This window comes from Chlamydotis macqueenii, chromosome 19, assembly GCF_036417535.1.
Source record: "Chlamydotis macqueenii isolate bChlMac1 chromosome 19, bChlMac1.mat, whole genome shotgun sequence".
Classification (NCBI taxonomy): Eukaryota; Metazoa; Chordata; class Aves; order Otidiformes; family Otididae; genus Chlamydotis; species Chlamydotis macqueenii.
The window spans coordinates 1,903,639-1,925,703 of NC_141574.1; the positions used below are offsets into that span (position 1 = coordinate 1,903,639).

At 38.4% G+C, this 22,065-nt stretch overlaps 1 protein-coding gene across 6 annotated transcripts; it reads left to right on the top strand.

Moving 5' to 3' along the window:
- Window positions 1-91: 91 nt before the first annotated feature.
- KIAA0753 (KIAA0753 ortholog) lies at window positions 92-18,905 on the top strand. 6 transcript variants are annotated; one of them, XM_086763355.1, is made up of 16 exons: window positions 92-974; window positions 1,481-1,631; window positions 2,320-2,932; window positions 4,276-4,382; window positions 4,665-4,727; window positions 5,555-5,770; window positions 6,946-7,156; window positions 8,487-8,686; window positions 9,806-9,972; window positions 10,757-10,846; window positions 11,013-11,100; window positions 12,420-12,593; window positions 13,647-13,728; window positions 15,639-15,759; window positions 15,926-16,150; window positions 17,083-18,905. In XM_086763355.1, exons 2-16 carry the CDS (start codon window positions 1,506-1,508, stop codon window positions 17,117-17,119), a joined length of 2,520 nt encoding a protein of 839 aa, XP_086619481.1. In that variant the 5' UTR covers window positions 92-974; window positions 1,481-1,505; the 3' UTR covers window positions 17,120-18,905. The 6 variants fall into 6 exon arrangements, with proteins under 6 accessions (XP_086619481.1, XP_086619476.1, XP_086619477.1 ...); XM_086763350.1 differs by having other exon boundaries at window positions 18,447-18,905; XM_086763351.1 differs by having other exon boundaries at window positions 12,423-12,593; window positions 18,447-18,905.
- The last annotated feature ends 3,160 nt before the right edge of the window (window positions 18,906-22,065 follow it).

Consider the following 22,065-nt stretch of genomic DNA (forward strand, 5'->3'; position numbering starts at 1 on the left):
GAGGCGGGGAGCAGGCGGGCCGCGGAGGCGGCCGGGGCCGGGGCCGGGGCCGGGGCCGGAGCCGGAGCCGGAGGGGGTCCCCGAGTCCCGGGCGGCTGGAGGCAGATCGCTCCGCTGAGGAGTCCCCTCTCCAGGGCCGCGTCGTGACCGAAACCTGCAGGCCGGCACGGCCGGACAGGCGTCCGGACTCGGGGCTGTGTGAGGCCGGAGGAGCTGTACGTGCAGCTGAGTTAAGGCGCAAAGTCGAACTTTCTATCGCAGTCTCGATAGAAAGTTTTGACGGCGTTATGCGTTGGATCCAGCTCACTTTTAATTTTGGGAGGCAGATGAAGGAGACTTAGGTTTCTGTCAGTCTCCACACATTGCTTTTACTTTAAATCCTTCTCTGTGAAGACGTTTAAGAATGAGCCCTTGATCTGTTTTCCTGTGGCACTAACATTTTTTGTACTGACCCGGCTGCCTTGAGTGCTGCCTTAGGCTACCTTGCTAGTCTGTTTTCTTTTCTTATCCTTCCAGTATACTATTTTCCTTTTAGGTGAGTAATAGCTATAAAAGTTTTGTGACTGTCTTTTGGTTCATAGTGCATGCCTTGTAGTCTGTAATGGTGCTCCTCAGCTCTCCATGGGGGTGTGTAAAAGAATGATATAAATTGTAAATTTTGCCTTAAAAGGCGGGATTGTACTCCTCATTTTGTGTACCACCTGTATGAGTATGCATTATGTGTTTTCCATTTCTACATGCCTCCTCGCCTTGGTTCTGTGTTATTCACATCAGACGTGGGATTGCTTTTGAGAGGCAGAAGTAATGTATGATTCTTCTTATGTTCATAGTTCCAATTGTAAGCAAAGGACAAATTACTGGATTTTCAGCATCAAGCCAATGCGATGGGACCAAGCAAGCCAACTATGTCTGATGCTGCATTTGCATTCACTACCCAGCTATACAGGAATGAAGCAAAGACGTTACAAACACAGGTATTATTTGACTTCTGTAGCGATGCAGAATTGGATTTCATTTGCGATCATTACAAAAAGATTATTATGACCTGCTTCCTGAGATAGCCCACTAGTGAGTGTGAAATCTTTATACTTGCTTTCATGATACTGTCATGCATAATCTTGACACTGTTCTTTTCCAAGGATATAGAGCAGGAACTACATCTATAGTAAATATTATTTACTTGTCTGTTGTGGTTTAATCCCAGTAGGCAGCTAAGCACATAGCCGTTTGCTTACTCTTCACCAGTGGGGTGGGGAAGAGAATCAGAAGAGTGAAAGTATGAAAACTCATGGGTTGAAATAAAGACAGTTTAATAGGTAAAGCAAAAGCCGTGCACACAAGCAAAGCAAAATAAGAAATTAATTCACTACATCCCAAAAGCAGGTGGGTGTTTAGCCATTTCTGCAGCTTCAGATCTGAAACAGTGACTTGGGAAGACAAACGCCGTAACTCCAAACATTCTCCCCTTCCTTCTCCACAGCTCTTATTGCTGAGCATGATGTCATATGGTATGGGATATTCCTTGGGTCAGCTGGGGTCAGCTGTCCCACCTCTGTCTCCTCCCAGTTTCTTGCCCACCCCTACTCCACTCACTGGTGGGCAGTGTGAGAAGCAGAAAAGGCCTTGACACTGTAAGCACTGCTCAGCAATACCTAAAACACTGGTGCGCTATCAACACTGTTCTCGTCACAAATCCAAAACATAGCACCATACAAGCTACTATGAAGAAATTTAACTCTATCCCAGTCTAAACCAATACACTATCTTAACCTCTTACTTTACTACACGGAAACAGAACCTAGAAACTTTATTCTGGTATCATGTTTCAGCTTTCCATTTCTCCTTCATCACACATCTCCTTTATAATTTCTCCTTCTGTTACCTTTGTAAATTTAGTAATGCCTTACTAAATTGGTATGGTATAATCATATTTATATTACTAATGTTAATTGTTGTTGTGGCTCATTATTTTCATTGTTAGAACTCTTTTAAAGAATCTTGATGAGGGCATTCATTGTCCATTGCCCTGTCACTTTGGAGTAGATTTTTCAATGTGTGTACACTTAGTTGCATGTACTAAGTTGCAGATAAGTGCCTAAAGTTATTTACAGGACAATCTAAATGCTTAATTAAAATAATTTTGAATCCTGGCCTTTGTCTGAGTGGACAGAATGCCTTGCATGCATTGAAGAAGTACCATCATGACAGAATGCATTTTAATATGGAAGAAGATCCATTTTCCTTACTGTTATACACTAGAGGTACATCACCTCTGTAAAGTGTTCCATGTAACATCACTTTTTTTACACTTTGAAACAGCTCCAGTTTAACAGAAATGTTCCTGCAGTTCCAGAGAACTTGGCTCTCAGATTCTCTAACCCCCGTCCAATTATAATGGAAAAACTGAAGGCATCCAATGATCAGAGAAATCCAGCTGGAATTGAGGATGTCAGTATAAGAAGCTCTAGCATGTTTTCAGTGGTATCTGAAGAGAGGCTAAAATTGGCTATTAAGCTAGCAAAAAGGGACATAAAACGAAGACATCTTGAAGAGCAAGTGAAACAGCAAGTGTTTGGAGATGCTGTCAATAAACCAGTGTTGTCTCAGAAGTCACAACAGCAGAAGACTGAAGTATTTGAAAGTCCAGCAAATAAAAATGCACTGAAGTCTCAAACTCGCTTGAAATATCAGCAGAAACTCAGTCAGCCTTCCAGAATGGAGACTACCACCTCTGGCGCTAAAGTTTGTCTCTACACACCAAATGAGGGAATGCTAATACCCGCTGGTTTGGACTCTCCACCCACCCATGACACAGGAGCAGGCCCCAAGCCAAATGTAAACAAAAAAGAAGATAAAAATATGCAGGAAGTCCGATGGTTGCAAAAGGAATTGAGGAACTACGTCAAGAAAATTGAGGAACTGACTAAAAAAGGTGTAAGACTGAACAATAATTATGTTATATAAATGTACAGTAGTTTGTTGATTTGTTTTGTTTTCTGTTTTCTGGCTTGGATTAGAAATCCGTGTTTAGTTCTGGATTTTTGAGAACCATATACTTTTTTTCAAAGTTAGATAAAAGCTAGAATGGCTAGCCAGTTTAAGCAGTAGCAGGGTTTAGTATCTCTGAGTGTTTGTGGTTGAGTTCCAATCCAACCTATAATGATAGTAAATTGGTGGTAGGCTATTTAATAATGTGGGTGAAAAAATATCACTGTCTGTAGGCCTATTGTCTAGATATTCAGATTGCAAAAAGCAGTGTCACAATTAACCACGTTCTTGGCAGTCATGAGAAAGGGGGCAACAGCTGGCAAAATCTCATTTCACGAGTCTGACTCACCTAATTTATGGCTGTGCGGTATCATGATTAATGTGCTTTCTGACACTGTTTTGTGGCCTGACCATCATCAGCAGCAAAGCGCCACATGCTGGTGCTCGTTTCCCTCCTGGTGGCAGGGGGGAGAGAAAAGAAAGATAAAAAGCAAGAAAACTTTTAAGGTTAAGATAAAGATAGTTTAGTAAGTGAAGGAAAAAGGAACAAGAAAGAAAAAAAGCAAAACAAGTGATGCAAAGACAGTCACTCACTACCTCCCACAAGTGGACCCAATGCCCAGCCAATCTGTGAGTAATGACTACCTTCACCCAAAAAATCGTCAATTTTTTTATTGCTGGGCATGGCATGGAACACCACTTGGATCAGCTGGGGTCAGCTGTCCTGGCTGTCTCCCTCCCAGCTTCTTGCACTCTCCCAGCCTATGCACTGGCAGGGCATAGTTGAAAAAAGAGAAAGCCTTAGTACTGTGCAAGTACTGCTCAACAATAACAAACAGTGGTTTGGTTGTCAACACTGTTCTAGTAATAAATCCAAAACAGAAACATACTGGTAACTGTGAAGAAATCTAACTCCATCCCAGCCAGCCCCAGTATACACTGCCTTGGTTCTTTTGTTGTAACTAGCTGGAAGTTTAATCATTCCTAACCTTGAGTGCTTTACCTGCAACTTGTCACAAAACTAAGGGGTCACATGTGATTCTGTAAGTTATAACTAATAAACTATAGTTTCAGAATGTTTAGTGAAGTTCTAAATAGAAACATGATGTGAAGTTAAAATAACTATCTTGCATTACTGCTCAAGGGAGCCCTGCGAAATCTATGATCCATTGTGTATTGATTCTGCATGAAAGAGGCTTATTGTTGAATTATGTTTGTTGTCATGGCTTAATCAGGATTTTCACTGGTTAAATTAAGACATAAAACTTTACGTTTTGTGCTTTTTAGGGAGAGACAGAGAAATTTTAGATCCTGATAAAGAGCAACGAGTTTGCACTAGGAGACAGAAACAAGCTGCACGATCAGCTCGGATGCTGTATGTACTCCAGCAACAGGTAGGAACCAGCATTTTAAACTGGGATGTATAGTGATGAATTTGACAGAAATGAACTGAAACAAGAGAAATTCAATCGAGTTATCTCTGAACTTCCATAGCATTTTAGTTTAGGTCTGAATGGTGTGACTAATTTATCTCATGACTGGACAGAGAGATGAGCATCACTGTGGAAAATTTGGATTTCCACTCAGATGTTACAGTGAAGATTAACTGTTCATTTAGAGACATGGAGCTCATTCTGACTGGCATTCCCCTCTCTCCCTCCTTTCTTGATAAACAGGTAAAAGAAATTCAGGATGATTTAGAGAAACTGAGTCCTCAGAAAATCAAACATACTAAAAAGGTAAGGTGTAATTATACTTCAGGCTGTGAGTAACTTATTGACAGAAAGTTTTCTAGATGATTGAGTTTGATCATACAGGGTACACCTTAGTGCTCTCCAGAAGGGCAGATTTTCTTTGTATCTTGCACCTTTCTTCTCATTCTTACAGAATTATGTCTCACTTGGTCTGATACTGCCTTTATTGCTTCCCTTTTCTCTTCAGTTCTTATCTGTCTACAGTAAACTGGAGAGGAAGGCTATTGGTCATCTGCTTTTATGTGGCTTTTAATTCCTTCTTCATCCCACTTCCTTTTCTGAATAACACTGTATTCTACTCTTGACTACTTTTTTTTTTTAACTTCCTATCGCTGTTACTCAGTCTTATCAGCCTCCTTTCTGATTTTCTTCTCTGCCCAGCATCTTTCAGAAAGATAGTCCTGAGATCATACCTCCTGTTTGGCCAATATTGTCCCGTTGTGCCCTTGTGCTTTTCCATCACTTGGATGACGAAGGATGGAGAATGTTCTGTGTTTGTGCAATTGTTGCATTTTAGGGTCAAGCCCATGACTACAGTACTCTATTGGCATAGGTAGTAGAAACATCAGAATATGTTTTAAGTAGGCTATTTTATCTGAAGCTAGCATGATACTTGATGTGAGTATGTTGTGTAGTACCTTTAGTAGATTACTTAAATGCTTGTTTTGTTTTCTCTCACAAATGGCCTCATATCCATCGGAATTATCCCAAGCCTGAGTGTTTCTCCGTGAAATTTTGGCAAGAATTCTTTGAATACTATCAGTATTCACAAAAACTATAGCTATTAAAGCATTTATTTTTCATTTTTCCAGTCTCAAACAGTATCCAGATTAGCAGCAGCGCACAGAGGAGCTATACGAGCCTTGCAGGCATTTGCCAATCATTTTCCAGATCAAACAGAGCAGCAGATTCCTAGCCACTACAAGGAACTGGGCAGTCTCATTCGACAACTGTCTCTCTGTTCTGCCAAACTAGAAGTGGATTCTTCCATTTCTGACATTATCATAGATATTTTGCTGCAAGTTGAGGTAAGAAAAAACATTTTGTTTTTGCTAAGGTAGAAAAGATGTAGTGAAATCTGAGACTGCAAACTATATTGTGTGTTCATGAAATGGCAGAATGTCTTACTGTTGTTTTGGTTTTTTTTTTTTCCTTTAAAGGCCATATTTTCTAATATATAAATATGTTTCTAATGTTCCTAAATAACAGTCTAAAACAGAGTTGCATCCTAAACATGGAAGCTACCTGCTGCTGTTCTTGTTGGTGCTGTTCCTGTCTGGAACTGGAGGAATACCAGTCTGGAGGACTGGTAGTGATAGTGGTAACAAAGCACCAGTTTCTAATTCATTTGCCATTTTCAGGACTGAAATAATTGCATTTTATGCGTTGATGTACGGTATGTATTTCTTGTTTTGTGATGCATGCTTTAGGCATCAGGATTAATGATGAGCATCTAAGCCTCACACATGATTGTGGGTGCAGAATTGTGCAGGCAGAAGATAAGATTGTAGCTACAAGAGTTACTTAAGCTCTATGCCCTTCAAATGGCTTTGGTTAGTGCTATCTGATGTCTTAAAACATGTTGTTTGTATGACAAAAGTCCTGATTCGCGTGTCCTGCTGCAGTTCCTACTACAAGATTATTTTTTTAAGTAAGAACTCATGTAACCTGAACTATTATGAAACTGGTATTTAATTGATTTGAATAAAAGCAACTGATACAATAGCCATAAGATATTTTATTTTCCTTAAAATATTGTTTTAACTGTAAGAGCTGTGTTTTTGTTTTTACTGTTTTGAACTGCTTATGAGAACAGTAACAGTGCTAACTGCCTGGTAAGAGGAAAGAAGGTAGAATTGTTTAAGTTCGGACTTCGCGTTGGAAGAAGTGTCTGTCTGTCTTACCATGGGCTTTTTTTTTTGTCTGTAGTCTCTCTGTCCATTTCTTTTTGAACATGCTGGAAGCAGATAATTTGCTGGAGTCAACTGTAAATACAAAAATGCAAGTCTTTTCTGTAAAATTTAAGTTAATAATATTGAGATGCTTCTGCATGAACAAGCTATCAGGAATAATCACTACCATAAAAACAAAAAACAAAACCACACCAAAAAAGTTCCAGCTACTTAGAATCTCTTGGATTTGCTTCTCATTATTACATCAGGTTTACTGAGAGAGTAATACAAATTCTAAATATTTGTGGCAGGATCTGGATTCACTGCTGGAAAAGAAACAAACACCCAAAAAAGTGAAGAAATGTATTCCAGCATCTCAGGGTAAATCTCCAAGGAACACTGAGACATTTCCAGCCAGAAAGCAGCTTACATCTCCAAAAGGAGAAAAGAAACCTTGTGTCTTAAAGGGACAGCATGGACAAGAACCTAGAAAACCTCCAGCTGCCAGGAGTCTCTTGACTGGTTTGTATTTTGAATTATCAGATACATTTTTGTCACTTAAAGGCAGTTAACTGAACATCTGCCGTTCAGTTTCGTAGTATGTTACTATTATTGGTCAGAACTGTGTAACAGCCCATATGTAGTTATCAGATTCATAGAATCATAGAATAGTTAGAGTTGGAAGGGACCTTCAACGGTCATCTAGTCCAACCCCCCTGCAAGAAGCAGGGACATCCCTGACTAGATCAGGTTGCTCAGAGCCCCATCCAGCCTGGCCTTGAACGATTCCAGGGATGGGGCATCCACCACCTCTCTGGGCAACCTGTTCCAGTGCTCTACAACTCTCATTGTAAAAAATTTTTTTCTCATATCTAATTTAAACCTACCTCCTTCTAATTTAAACCCATTACCCCTTGTTCTATCACAACAGGCCCTACTGAACAGCTTCTCCCCATCTTTCCTGTAGGCCCCCTTGAGGTATTGGAAGACCGCTATCAGGTCTCCCCGGAGCCTCCTCTTCTCCAGGCTGAACAGCCCCAACTCTCTCAGCCTGTCCTCATAGGAGAGGTGCTCCAGCCCTCTGATCATCTTTGTGGCCCTCCTCTGGACCCTTTCCAACTGGTCCATGTCCTTCTTGTGTTGGGGACTCCAGAACTGGACGCAGTACTCCAGGTGGGGTCTCACCAGGGCAGAGTAGAGGGGCAGAATCACCTCCCTCGACCTGCTGGCCACGCTCCTCTTGATGCAGCCCAGGATGCGGTTGGCCTTCTGGGCCGCAAGGGCGCATTGCCTGCTCATGTTGAACCTCTCGTCTACCAACACTCCCAGGTCTTTCTCCTCAGGGCTGCTCTCGATCCAATCCCCCCCAGCCTGTATTTGTGCTTGGGATTGCCACGACCCAGATGCAGGACCTTGCACTTGGCCTGGTTGAACTTCATGAGGTTGGCACGGGCCCCCAAAGAATGTTTTGTTGTCACTGCCTAGACCTCATATGGCAATTACTACCAAAAGGCTTCCCCATATTTGGGATTTTCATATATATATATGTATTTTCAAGTATCTATATACATATAAATATGTATATGCACACAAAACTCAAAATCTCCTGTTCATTGAAACAGTGTAAAAAGACAATTTATTTAATACTTGTCAGGAAATAAAAGGGTTTTTTTTTCTTTTTTAATTTGATTTTATTTTAAATTATGGTAAAGCTTGCAAGTTCATGATTAGGTATACCTAGCATAACAGAAGTATCAAATGTAGAAATAAAGATGATTCTTGCCCCTTACAGTTGAAAGTTTATTTGTTATTTTTGATACAGATAAACATTGACATGTTGCAAATATTTCAGGAGTTCAGAAGGCAAACAGTTGCGCTCATATATTACACAATAAATTCCAAGAAGAAAATGACCCTCCTACTCCCGAGATAAATGCCAGTTTACAAGGAAGCATAGATGCATCAGTGGGAGCTAGAGCTGTAAAAAAAGATCTCATCCCTGAAAGTGGCCCTTTGAAGAAAAAAAGTGTGTTATTACCTGCAAAATCACAGGTATGGAAGCGATAAAAGAATTCATGCTTTCTTCTATTTATCCTCTGGGATTTGTTATATAATGTAAGACACCGTCAAGCTTTGCACTTCCTCACTAGGAAGGCATAGGAGGATAAACTATGTCATCTGCCTATATTATTTCTAGCGATTTATGACTATTTTATAAAATATTTTTTGAAAGTATTGTTATTGTTCCTTGGAAACACACTGTATAACTAGAAGCAATGAAGAATAGAATTAGCAAGGAAAACTTTCACTGAAACCAGTTTCACGTTTGAAATTTGCATGGTTGCTTTTCAACTTGAAATGAAAGCTGTAATTGGTCATCCTCTGTCATGAAAAATGCACTCAGTAGTAATGTGCTAATGCTAATGTTAGTAGGAGGATATAAATTAGGCAGATTTACTTAATTGGTTACAGAAATTATAAAACTTCACAATACAAATTCTGGTTTCTGGTAAGTCCTTCTTGCAATCAGCAAGAGGCTTCTGTAATGCAAATAAATAAGTTCTTTAAAGAATACATCAAAGTGATAAAGTTTGCAAATAGTTGGGGTTTTTTATTAATTTTTTTTTCTTCCTCAGAGTATCACCTTCAGCTTGAAAAATCAGATCTTATAAAGTAATACAGATGTTTGCATATGTAACTTTTACTGCTTCCCATATCTATCTATCTGTGAGGATTGTAAGCAGGAAGATTAAGCATTTCAATAATTCATACTGAGGGAACTAGTCTAAATGTCCTTGTAGCAAATATAAATATGGCAATATTATAGTTTCATGGCTGAATGAAATGTTACCTTGGAAACGTTCTATTTGGATTTATTAAGAGTTAACATAGAGTCTAATTCTGAAAATTTCAAATGTTTTTTTCCCTGTGAAAAGCAATTTTGGAAAAATTGGAACTGTTTGCAAACATACTAGTTGCAGGATTAAGAGATGTTCTGTTCAGGCACAGTTGTACTTCCCTTTAAATCAGCTGTAAAACCTCCACATATGTCAACTGTGCAGCAAAGCCAGCAGGCATGACTTCAAGACAAATTCTGAAGCAGAGTGCAAAACACTTTAAAAATTCAACAACTGGTATATATGTTTTTAATGTGATTGTGTTAATTTTAAGGGAATGCCAAAGTCTCTAAAATCAAGACAGGTACAGCCTCAAGGAAAGCGTGCCCGATTTCAAGAGACAACTATAGCTTTCCAGCTAAAAGAGAACAAACGACTTAAGGAGAGTAGAATACCCCGTGTGCCTCCAAACCCTACATCTCCACCTATTTCACCTAAGCGGTATGTTCACAGTCTAGTGGAACCCATCTTTATCCTGCTTTCCTGAGGAAATGCTGCCATGTCTGTGCTAGCAAATAGGCTGGCTGCCAGACCATGAAGGCAAGTGGCACAGCACAGCTCGCCACCGGATAGTTGTATTCTTTTCCCACTCGGCACAAAGTGGCTTCATTCATACAGCCTGGGAAGAGCTATGGCAGTATGCTTTTTCCTGGATCGGGTCCAGTTATTGTCTGGGAGTCACAGCCCAAACTGTGCTAGGCTGGGCATTGACAAAACACACAGTGTGCAGAATAGATATTCACAACACTGCATTAAGAAGGTAAATATTATCTCCCTGTTCAGAAGGACAAAATACATATCTTTGCCCTAGCCTATAATAGAGTGCAGGTTTATTTTAAAGTATATTCAGCATCCTATAGACCAGGGCTCCCCAAATTTAGTTTGCTTTTGGACTGCTGTTCGTGGCACTTTGAGCAGGAGATCCAACTGCTGATGCAGCTGTTGGATCTGTACTAGGCAGCGTACATGGTAAGATAAGGAGCTCGTCTCTCTGGGCAGTGTTTGTGGATAGGCATGAAGTTGCCTGTTTGCCAGTAGCAGAAACATAATTGAAGATCCCTGGTTCTCAACAGAATTTCCTGGCTTATATGGTCTTAATGTCAGTATTAATTTTCTCTCTAAAGTTTTTTTGCACATTTCCTAAACTAAGAATCACTGAGAATCATTCTTTAATTGTTAAAATGTGCACTTTGTAACCCTCTATGTTACTGTTTTATTTTTGAAGACTAGCATGGCTGGAAGCAGAAACTTCAAGAAGGGCGAAGGTTCTAACTGACCTCAGCAGAGAAGAAATTAAAAAAATACAAAAGTTAAGGTAATTACTTACTTTGAAGAGCTAATAAATGGTTTCAGATGTGATATGGTCTTTCTGCCACTCCCACCAGTCCCCTGAAAAGTACATTTATGTGTTTGCGTTTTTTAAATTATTGTTGCTGTACTAAGTTTCAGAATGGCATTGTCATTTGTTCTTTTTTGTGTAGGTCACAAAGTCCTTCTCCAACCCAGTGTGCAGACAAAATTGAGAAGGCAGTACGGGAGGACTTAGAACCTCTATTAGACAGGACACAGGTAGTACCATCAAGCTTATGTTACTGTTTGAAGGATGCCTTTAGAGCTATAAAACATTCATAAAGGGGCAACACATAGTTTCTTTTCAGCTTAATGCAAGTCATATTTATGTAGTCAACACTGCTTTGGACATTTGGAGAGTGTATTTCCATTTCAATATGTGAGTCTTAAATTATTGCAATGAAGTTTGGCAAAGCTGCATTAAATTTTTTTTTTGTTAGTTTCTTGTCAAGTAGATGCATTTTTAAGTTGTTTTTGAATGGTCATAACCAGACCTGAAGATGACTGGACTTGATAAGATTAGTCTAATAATTCTTATGATACCATATTTAATGACTAAATAATTTTGTACTAGTAATATTAATGACTAATAACACAGAAGGCTTTATTATCTGAGAGGATTTACGTTTTATTTAGAAGCTCAGTCTCTCCTTGGAAACAAACTGTCATTTGAAGAATTCCTCATTTATAAACCACTTTTTAACTCATGCAACTGAGAAGGTATATTCTATCTGTATGTCACAGAGTAAAGCTGTTTGACATTTAAGGTGAATTTTTATCTTTGCCATACAGCAAAATGCATCTGGAAAAGTAGCACTGAACTCCCGAACTTAGCAATTTCAGCTTACATAAGGCACATCTTTAAAAGAGTGTCATTGAATGGGCATGTGTGCCTTCTGAAGTATTGTTTTGTAACTAGGTACAGTATGAAACAATGAGAAAGCTCTTTCTAACACCATCTCTTTTGTATATTTTTTTGCTTGATGTGACTTTGAATGCATGAAGTTGCTTAGGAGGGGGAAAATGTTTTCGTATAAAATAATACAGGTAAATGAATAGTGATATCGTACCATGGATAACTATAAAGTTTGACACGACTGAAACCTACAGCTGTGGCCAGGATCCTACATATTTACTCGTTACCACCTGGAGCTGCTGTGAGACTGTTCCTGTGTGATAACTTAAACGTGTCTGTAGTGTTTTGTAAGATGAGGGCCTTCACTTCACTTTCTTGAATTCCTGGGTGATCTCTGAACCTGTGACAGTTTTGTCTTCAGTTTGGGAACATAGTTGTGTAGCAAGCTTTTTCCATATTCATTGATTTTATTGGTAGGATTGATTGGCTTATTGTGTGGGTGGAAGGAAAACAGTTTTGTTTTTTTTAATTTTCATTGAAGGGAAAAGTTGAAATGACAATTGGATTATTTTCATGAGCTGCTGTAAAAAACATTTGATTCGTAAGCATTCTTTTGGGTTTTTTTTCCTTTCTTTCTTGCGCTGGCTGTGTGGAGTTTTGTTTGTTTGTTTGTTTTAAATAGCAGGTTGCAGCAAAGGCAGATATTTTGAGTGAAAACCTATTGGATGATCTTTTGGAAGATACTGCTCAGGAACTGTGGAGTATGGAGCAGCATGAGAGACTCCAGACCAAGGCTCTGCCTCTGGTTGACACTCACAGTCTGGAATCGATGTTGCAAAGAATGGAAGAAATTGAAGTAAGATTTTCTTGATTATCTCATTAGTACCAATTTCTTGTTTACTGTCCATGATTTGTAATATCTGTAAGTATCTACATTCTTAAATGAAGCAAGATCTGACTGGATCAGTGTATGAAATGAAACACTTGGAAGGAGTTTGCACTTCCAGCAAAATGTAAGGATAGAAGAAGAATGTTTGCCCTAATAGTTTTATTGCTAACTTTAGAGCTGATAGACCTGAGGTTGCTTCCCACCTCAAGACTTTGTGGCTTAGATCATCATATGTGAATGGGAGTATCATTATGAGAATTATATTGATTGTCTCACAGACTGGAAACTATTTGAATATTTATGAATTTTTTTTTCCTTTTTTTTTTGTGATATAGGCTCCTTGTATTCTAGTAGCTTGAGCATCTCAAGGAAATATGCTCTGGCAATCCAAAATATTTTATAGGGCAACATGGAGAAGTCAAATGCATGGTTATCTGTACCCTTATTTATCCATCTTTCTATGAGATTATCATTTACTTGACTTGGAACTTTCTCCTATTTTGCTTTCTTAAAAATTTTTCACTGATCAGGTTTTCTGTAGGTTTTGGTTCAAGTCCCATTTCAACCTTCCTGCTCAGTGAAATTTATCATAACTTAGAACTACTGAGTTTAGTGCCATTTACTTCTAGAGATCTGTTCATAAGTTGCAAGCGTGAAGCTTACGTTGTGCAGTGTCCTTATCCATATGAGGCACTTGGGCATAGGTTTGAATTCACTGTTGGTAAGGCAGGAACAGCGTGAGGGCCCTGCAGTCATTTGGTTAACTGCCATTGGTCTGAAACAGGAGGAGTTGCCATGGTAGCAGCTGCTTCTAGCAGCTAGTTGAGTCTTCAAGTATGGCTTTTTGATCAAGATGGTTATCTGTGATTTCACCCCCCTACCCCTTTTCTGTGTTAACTAGGCAAAATAAGCCTACTTTGACCAAGGAGGATCATGACCTGCTTTCCTATTGGGTGATAACTAGTACGGCTGAACTGTTAAGTATGTGTTGATTGATTAATTCTGTATGTTCAAAACCAGAGACACCAGGAGGCTGTACGCAGGAGATTCACCCAGATTGTGTACAGTGATTTGGAGTTCTTGGCCCAAGAAGACAAACTGGGTAAGGGTCTTTTTAATGCAACTTGTTTTTCCTGTAATCTGTATCTTTCAACTCAGATGTTTTGAAATCAGAATCATTGGATTATGTGTGATCAAAGAGCACCATACAGACACATTTTTTACTATAGATGCTCCTTTCAGAGTACTGTTTCTAAAATATAGTTCTAAAATCAGTATTTTAAAGAGGAAGGATCTGTTCTGAGAGCAGGCTGTCGTTTTCTACTTGGCTCTATTGGGGCTCCATTTGGATGGAAAGCACTGTTAGTGCAACTTAGCTGAAGGACAGGAATCTTTAACACATACTTCCAATCATAAAATGTTAAGTTTGAATGTTGTCCCTTTTCTAGGCATTTGTCATTCCTTAGATTAGATATTTTCTTTTCTACCAAAATGTGAGTAATGATTTTTGTGCAGTGAAGATGATATTTTGTAAATGCATACACTCCAATTAATCTGTAAGCTACTTGAATTTACTCCAGAAAACAGCTAGCTAGCTTACTCTGTAAGTCTGAGGTATCCTAAAGCCACTTTGCTCATTGTTAAGCTCTTCGTGACTTGCGTGTCTTCATTTTTGAGAAAGGGACCAGTAAATCTTAATCTTGAAACGGATGTTTAGTGTGTTCTCATTTGATTTGATTCCTTTGAAACACCATTAATTACTTAGCAGTAATCATTTTCCTGCTGATGAATTCAAAACTATTCTTAAGAGTTTGCAGGCTGAGGTAAGATACAGTGAAACAGTCTGTTCTTACTGTAGATCTGCTTAGGCAGGAGCAAGCACGTATTTCTCTTCTACTTTGCATCTCCCATTTTCTTTCCTTTGTTTTGATAAACTATCAGTTTAAATGGCTTAGAGTTCAAGAGTAAATGTTAGGTAAATATTAGTGTAGCAGTGAATCCAGGACACTTTAAGGTTTTTCTGTCACTACACGGAAGATAATATTAAATTACTTAAGCTTAGAATATTTTTTTCTTTCCTTATTCCTTTCAAGTGATTGTGATATTGTTTTTTGATCTTGCAACATACGTGCAAGTTTATTTTTTATAGCCTCAGAAAAATCTGGATTTTTCTGTAAAGAATTCATTATCCAATGTGCTTAAGGAAAAAGTATTTAACCCTTGAAAAAACACAGTTTGGATGTTTCCAGTTCACATTAACCACCTTTTCCTGCTTGTTTTTATTGGATAGAAAATAAATGAAAGGATGTAAAGTCCTTCAGATGAAAGATATAACTAACTTTTCACATCAGGTTACATTTTCAATTGAGAGGGACCTAAGTAATATTAGTAGGAAACTGTTCACTAATGAAAGGTAGCATTCCAAATAATAGGCTGATGTTTCCCATACTTTAATATTGTTTGCCACAGTGGCATGCTAATAAGGATGACTTATCCTTGTTGTTTTTCCCATCCCCCTCCTCTGGTCTATCCTGCTATTTGATTTTGTACAACAGTGAAGCTACACTGATTTTACAAGCTGAATATCTGATCACATACTGACTTTAATGAAACTGTGTTGTTTTACACTAGCTGGAAAATCTCACAATAAGACTGGTGAAGACTTAACCCAAATCTTGTTGAATTTTTTTTCCATGTCTCAGATTTACTGCCAAGCTTAATAGACTACACTAGTTTTAGAGTGGTATTTTCTATCTCTCCTCTGGAAGTATCCAGTGACACAGCAAACTTGATACTAAAGGCAGGATTTATAAAATGCTCAGCTTTAATAGACTGAACTCTTGGGAATTCTATATTGAATTTACATTTTAGGGGCTTGTCACCTTTAATACTTGACTTATCTGAAGGACTTCCTCTTAAAAGAATCAAAAGTCTTTGTGTGGATTTACATGCAGTAAATGTAGTTTTTCTCTTCCAAAGAAACAATTTTAAATGTTATTTTCTTCCTTCTAGAACAACAAATTGCAACAATAGCTAAAAGACCTACATCTCCTCATCCAATTCAGATAACCAAATTAATCGGACGCACAGAGCCAGAAATTGATATTTCATATGAAAAACTTTTTGATTACAAGTAAGTAGATATTCAGCCCTACACTAAACTGTGGTGCATATGAGCTGTCTTCATTATAGTGTTTTCATGACACAAAATTATGGTTACTATTTGAAGAGGTTTTTTGATCCTTCAAAAAGATACCTGAAAATCTAGTTCTGGCTTAATGACTATTTTATATTTCCAGTGATACTGATGAAAACAAAGAAGCAGAGGAGAAATTCCAGACTGGAAGTCACATTCTGCAGCCCTTGACTCAGAATTCTCTACAGGAAGAGTGCTGTGTGTCTCTCTCTGTGCCAAAGCATATGCTTCAGAGCATCTTGGATTATAACAGCAGATACAAGCATCACTTAAAGCTTATTTCCCATGAGGCAGTAGGCAGTTTCAATCCATGGCAGATTGCTGAGAGGTATATGAATTATCTTTTGTGGTTTTGAAGTGAATGTATCAGCTGATGAACAGGTTTTTCTGTCCTTATTCAGGAAAGGAGTGGGGAGGGGGCCATTTAAATTCTAAATTGAAAGTCTGAAGCAGTCAGCTATTGGACTGTTTCTCTATTGGTACTTGGTGTTAATGGATTTTTATGGTAGTTGGATAAAATGAAAGGATATGGGAGCAGAATGTCCTGGAGGAATTATTATTTTTCAGATCTTTCTATAGTGTTACCACAAAAACAACTATGTGAAATTTGGGATAATCTAAGTTATTTTCAGAAGGCTATCATCAACACCAAAATTTAAGAAAAACAAAATGAACTTTTTTTTTCCTAAGTGAAAAATAAATAAAGCACTGTAAATAACTGTGCAAATTTTAATCTTTGTGGTGAGTGATTATGAAGTTGATGTTTCATAGAACAACAGTAGATAATCTTTAAAAAGGGAGCACTGGCCTTGGTGCAGATTTCCATGCTTTCTCTTCCACAAGTCTTCATGCTTCATGGAGTTCACTGTGGGAAGTGTGACATAGGTGTCTTACCATCCCTTAGTACAAATAGAAGAGGTGAAGAAGCAATAAGTAACAGTCTCACTGCTGTTCACTTCCTGGTAAAGAAAAATTGTTTATCATGCTCGATGTCTGCTAAGCAAGCAGGGCAGTGTAAGCCGAAATACCCACCCTTGCACTGAAGCTTGAGTAAGCATTTTGATTGTTCAGTAGCAGGTATAGCAACTATGTTATATCACTGGTTATCATTTCCTTGCGCTTTTCTTGAGTGATTGCCTACAATTGCCTAGAAATAATTTTTAATAAATATGATGTATTTCAGGAATTAATCTTGTAAAGTCTCAGCCCTAAAAAAGCATGGAAATACAGGCTGAACTTGAACTTTGCTAGTCTTTTCAGGACTGAAGAAATACTGGCACAAGATCAGTTGGCATAGAAGGGCCGTTAATTCCCTGCAGAGTGGAAATCCAAAGACTTCTGACTATGGGACGAGAGAAATAAAAGAAAAAAAAACTCTGGAATATTAAGAATCCAACTTGAGTGGTTGTAGATGGAGTGGTTTGCAATAATTGTCTGTATTGGCAGATTGGACATCAGGCTTCATTGCCAAGAGTTTTTAAATTTCTGCACACATTTTTAATGTAGTAGCATTGAAATAGGTGATGTAGCTCATTTGAGTAACATTTGGCATCTGCATCCATGTTTCCAGGAACAGGTCCTGCAATATTTGAGATGACTTGCATGCATGAAGTTAATCATGTGTGTTAATGGTTTGCAAAACTGTGATTAAGCAGGCAAATGTTTTAATAACTGTGGTTAGACCCCTGTATTTGAATCTGCTGAACTAAACCACTGAAATACGCCTTGTCAGTTCTCAGTACTGTCACTCTGCCTTCTGAACTGTACTCCTTTTTATAACTGGTGTGAGGCGGGGTAGTGCAAGGACTGGCACCTTCTTGGGATTGGCAGGTGGATTAAATGGCGGTGAATCTTTCCTGACAGCTGAATTCCACTGCTGCCATTTGTCTGATATGTTGTTACTTGAAATCAAACTGCAAATGCAATCTGATGTCCAGCATGCGTCATCGACTTATTTTTACCACCAGAGGGCATTATAAAGCTTTTTACATAAAATAGTATCACATAATGTTTAAAAGAAATGCTCTCATGCTATGCTCAAAAGGTCTTAGAAAGACTAAGTTTATGATACATTAGAATATATGCAAAGCTGAAAAGACGTTTTCAAGAGGCCAGTATACAATTGTGTTCTTACACTAAAATAGTTTTCCCTTCCTGTAGCATCTGCTGTGGTCCAGAGATCACTGAAAGTTGAAATTTCTCATCTTTTCCTTAAACTGTATTGCTCTCAGTAAGGCCTGATTCAGTGGCAGATAAAATCAATAAGAAGCTTCCCATTTACTTCAGTAGCCTTTGGATGAGCACCATAAATGTTAACTCTTATTCCCAAAGTGGGATTAGCATCTAAGAGTTTGAAAAAACAAAGCAACTGAGATGTCTCAACACTTTTAATCTTGAAGTCCTTTGCTATGAACCAGACTGAGGAAAGAATTTCTGATATCTTATATAACACATATCAGAACACATATCAGATCTTTTCTTGGGCTAAGCAGTAGAAAGAATGAAAAAAAACATGAGTATCTGCCGTTTAAAATCAGAGCATTGATATCAATTGAATGACTGGAATTTGAAATCTGACTTTCTGAACCTTTTCCTTTTCTTTTTTTCCCCTCCCTCTCCCTCAGTCTTGCAGAGCAACTAACAGAAGAAGCCCTGTGTGATGTGGCAGAAGAGTTACAGGATGTTTGTGAGGATTATGCAGAAGCTGTGTTCACATCAGAGTTTTTGCAGCCAGCATAGTAAATGCTTTCAAATCTGCCCCATTATCAAATATGTCAGCGTCAGCCTAACAGTCTTATCAGATGATCTCATTTTTCATGGTTTGTGTTGGTTTTTTTTTTTTAAGTCTGTGAGATTCTGTTCACCAAATGGATTAAGTCCAGCAAGGATGCATCTCAGGTTTTTATAAAATCTTTATCATAATGTTTTCCTTTTCAGATTTTATTATACTGCATTCTTCAGGACTTTTTTTTTAGCCAATGTTTCAATAGAATGAAGTAAACTGTTGCAAGTAAAATTTATATATTTTGATATGAATACAGATCCATTCATATACCCGTATTCCTTCCTTCATTTTTATGTGTGATCTTTTTACTAGAATAACATACTGGGAGGAGGACTGGGTTCAAGCAGTGTCACGGACTTAGTGTACTGTGCCTCAATTTTCTGCTTTAAAATGGAGAGAATCTGACTTGCCTACCTCATAAGGGAGCTACGTGTTTTAGTTTATGTTTATTCTCCTCAGTAAAATGCATTGAATGTATCTGAATGAAGCATTATTGATATTTCTAAAGCCAAGATGGAACAGTCCAGAGTAAAAGCTGCTTGGTTTGCTGTTCAGGGCTTTCGGTATCATGTAAGAAAGATGTTGTCTGACCACCATGCTTAGCATATATACTAGGATTAATTCTTAGAGGATGTGGCTGTCCAAAGGAAGGATTCTCATGGCCCAGAATTGAGTAGGTGTAAACACTTAACATTGGTTATACTCATAAGCCAACAGCCTGCTTGGACTCTTGCAATCAACTTCTGAATGCAGTATCTCTTCTGTTGGTTTCTGAATATCACTAATACATTATGCACAGATAAATGACCTTTCAATAGAAGCACATCATGGAGTTTTCTTCCTTTTTTTTCTTAAACTAGTCTAAAATATTATAATTTTATTAGCATTTAGAGATCCAACCCCACATTTGTTACTCTTAAGAATTCCACTGAAATCAAGAACAATAAAATAAATGAACAATTGGCATTTCTGCCATATTTAATTACTTGTTTGTTTCAAGTAATCAATATACTAGTTTGGGTTATATCTGGAGAGGGCAGTGAATAATAATTATTTATGGTAGCATTCTAGGGAAATGTGAATTCAACCCTTGATGTAACCCAAAAAACAATATGACAGTCCATTTCCTGTGACAAATTTCTTTTCTCCAATAGTGTTCAACCTATAACAGAATCATTTTTAACCTTCTAAGATTATTTTTATTTCCTTTAATTAGAACATACATTTTAAAAATATTTTTGTTTTTATTCAAGCCTGGTTTACTGTTTTGTTTGTTTTGAAATTTACACCAAATGTAATAATGTAAATAATACTGCTGATGTGTCAGTTTGATGATGTGTGATTTCTGTAATTTAAAACATTATGGTTTTTATTTTTAAGATTATGGAGATAAGCCTGGTTTTAAGACCAAAGATTAAAGCCGTAGTGTGCATATGTATGTGTATATATGCTTGTGAACGTATTTTCAAGATATTTTATTTTTTAATAAACAATGCTTGTTTCTTAGGACTGAACATAATTTAATTTAAGATAACTTCCACCTGAACCCATTTGGAATGGTCAGCACCCAGAATGCAAGGGAGTACCTGGCAAGATTACAAGAGTCAGGCTACTATATGCCTCAAAATAATGTGGTCCTCTGTCAAGGTAAACATACTTTCTCTCTTAAATCCCATGGTGCCATGAGTAGTATCCTCTGACGATGTCAAAGTGAACTTTTATTCTGGATGAGAATTTTGTTGCATTCAGGTGCCTTCTTGGAGCAGAAATATGTGGAGACTAAAGGCTTTTAAGTAGGATTCCTGACTTCACACTCTTCAATCCATCCTAAGGAACTTTAAAGGATTTTGTAACGCATTATTTACACATGCAAACTAGAAAATTATGAAGTTTCTACCTTGAAAAATTTCATAATTGTAGGGCTTCATCTTAAAGGGACTCTGCATGTCATTGTTCCTAAGGGACAAATTGGCATCAAGCTGGATAAAGATTATATATGTGCATAATTCTTGTCACAGTATGTTGATAGAGACTGTATATGGGGCTGAAATGTGCAACCATAATACCAGTGCAGCTGTTACCTATGCATCTAATGAGCCAGGTTAACTGGCCATGCACTTATTTAAAGCACTGTTATGCATCTGAGTCCGTACTTCTTTAAAGCTAAGTCAGGGGGGAGTACCAGAAGCAGTTTCAGGTTTAAAAGTATTTTGATGGTATAGATAGTGAAGAATACATTTTCTTGGAGACTGCGCTGTTTCTCATTGCTGAAAGTCTTTAGGAACAGGTTAGATATCCAAAACATACTATTCTACCTGGTGTTGGCAGAGGATCCACTTCCATTGAACTGGATTAGATTTCATGGTAAGATCTTTGCAGGCCTGTTTTTTTCTTGATTCTTTATCTGCATGTTTCTTCAATGTCAGAGCTATGAGAGGCATGAAGCAAAAACACGATGAAAGAATTCAGTGATTCTGTAGATGTGTGGATGACTGCAACAAATACAAATTGCTGCAGTCATTTAATTCTGCTGCAGCTGAATAAAAGTTTACAGAGTGGTTTGGGGTGATGTAGGTGATGGCTGGTAGAAGCGTATCGGAGCAGTTTGGTGGAAGGCCAGTGCCATATCCTGGGTGTACCAACAGGCATTAATTGCCCTGACCAGCCTGCCTGGACCTCTGCCCAGTCAGGCAAGTCCCAAAGCTGTGCCACAGGTACAGCCATGTACCCTGCTGTTCTCTGCTCGTCCAGACTCGCTTGACTTTGGCTCCGACGCGTTGCCTGGTGTGGTCTGATGATACCTGGGACCTGTGACTCTTGCCATCCTGCCTTGCTCAGCTGCTGTGGGGCTGTACTGCTGGTGCAGTCACTTCCCAGCCTGTGCCAGGGTACTCTCGGCTCCTGGCTTGTCCTCCCTCCTGTGGCAACCATGCTCCTGCCGTTCCTGACAGATAACTAGGTGTGTAGGGAGCGATGAAGCAAGGGGGTAAGGGGTGACTCTGGAAATCCTCTGTGAGGACCCTGAAGACAGAACTGCAAATTTGCGTTCTATGAGCAGCTCCTGTAGCTCCTGAAAACATGCAATCTACTCTGTAAATATTTAACTGTAGAAATTACATTGGTCTGCTTCTGGGAGTGAGGTAGTTATGGCAACAGCGTTCGCTCTACCAGTGCTTTGGAGAGCTACTTTTTTCAACTAATGCTGGACCTAATTCAACTTCAATTAATGTCAATGTAAGAGCATAATTGAACTCCTCTCTTCTCTTTGGCTTGCTTTGTCTCTCAGTTACTCATGGAGGCTAACTTTCTGCACATCCTGCTTCTCTATGGACTACGTGCCTTCCTTTGGTTTGGGTTTTTCTTAAGAACTGATTCACCTGCAGTAGGAAAAGGGGCTCTGTTCATGATGTACATGTCAGTAAATTATCAGCCAAATAGAAGATCCACTTCAATATATC

What these genes read in the sequence shown, in the direction of transcription:
- KIAA0753 (XM_086763350.1), top strand. Translation starts at nt 1,506, where the DNA reads ATGGTATGGGATATTCCTTGGGTCAGCTGGGGTCAGCTGTCCCACCTC. An exon ending in TGTATGTACTCCAGCAACAG is followed by an intron (nt 4,383 to 4,664) that starts GTAGGAACCAGC and finishes CTTGATAAACAG; the next exon opens with GTAAAAGAAATTCAGGATGA. An exon ending in CCATGGCAGATTGCTGAGAG is followed by an intron (nt 16,151 to 18,446) that starts GTATATGAATTA and finishes CCTCTCCCTCAG; the next exon opens with TCTTGCAGAGCAACTAACAG.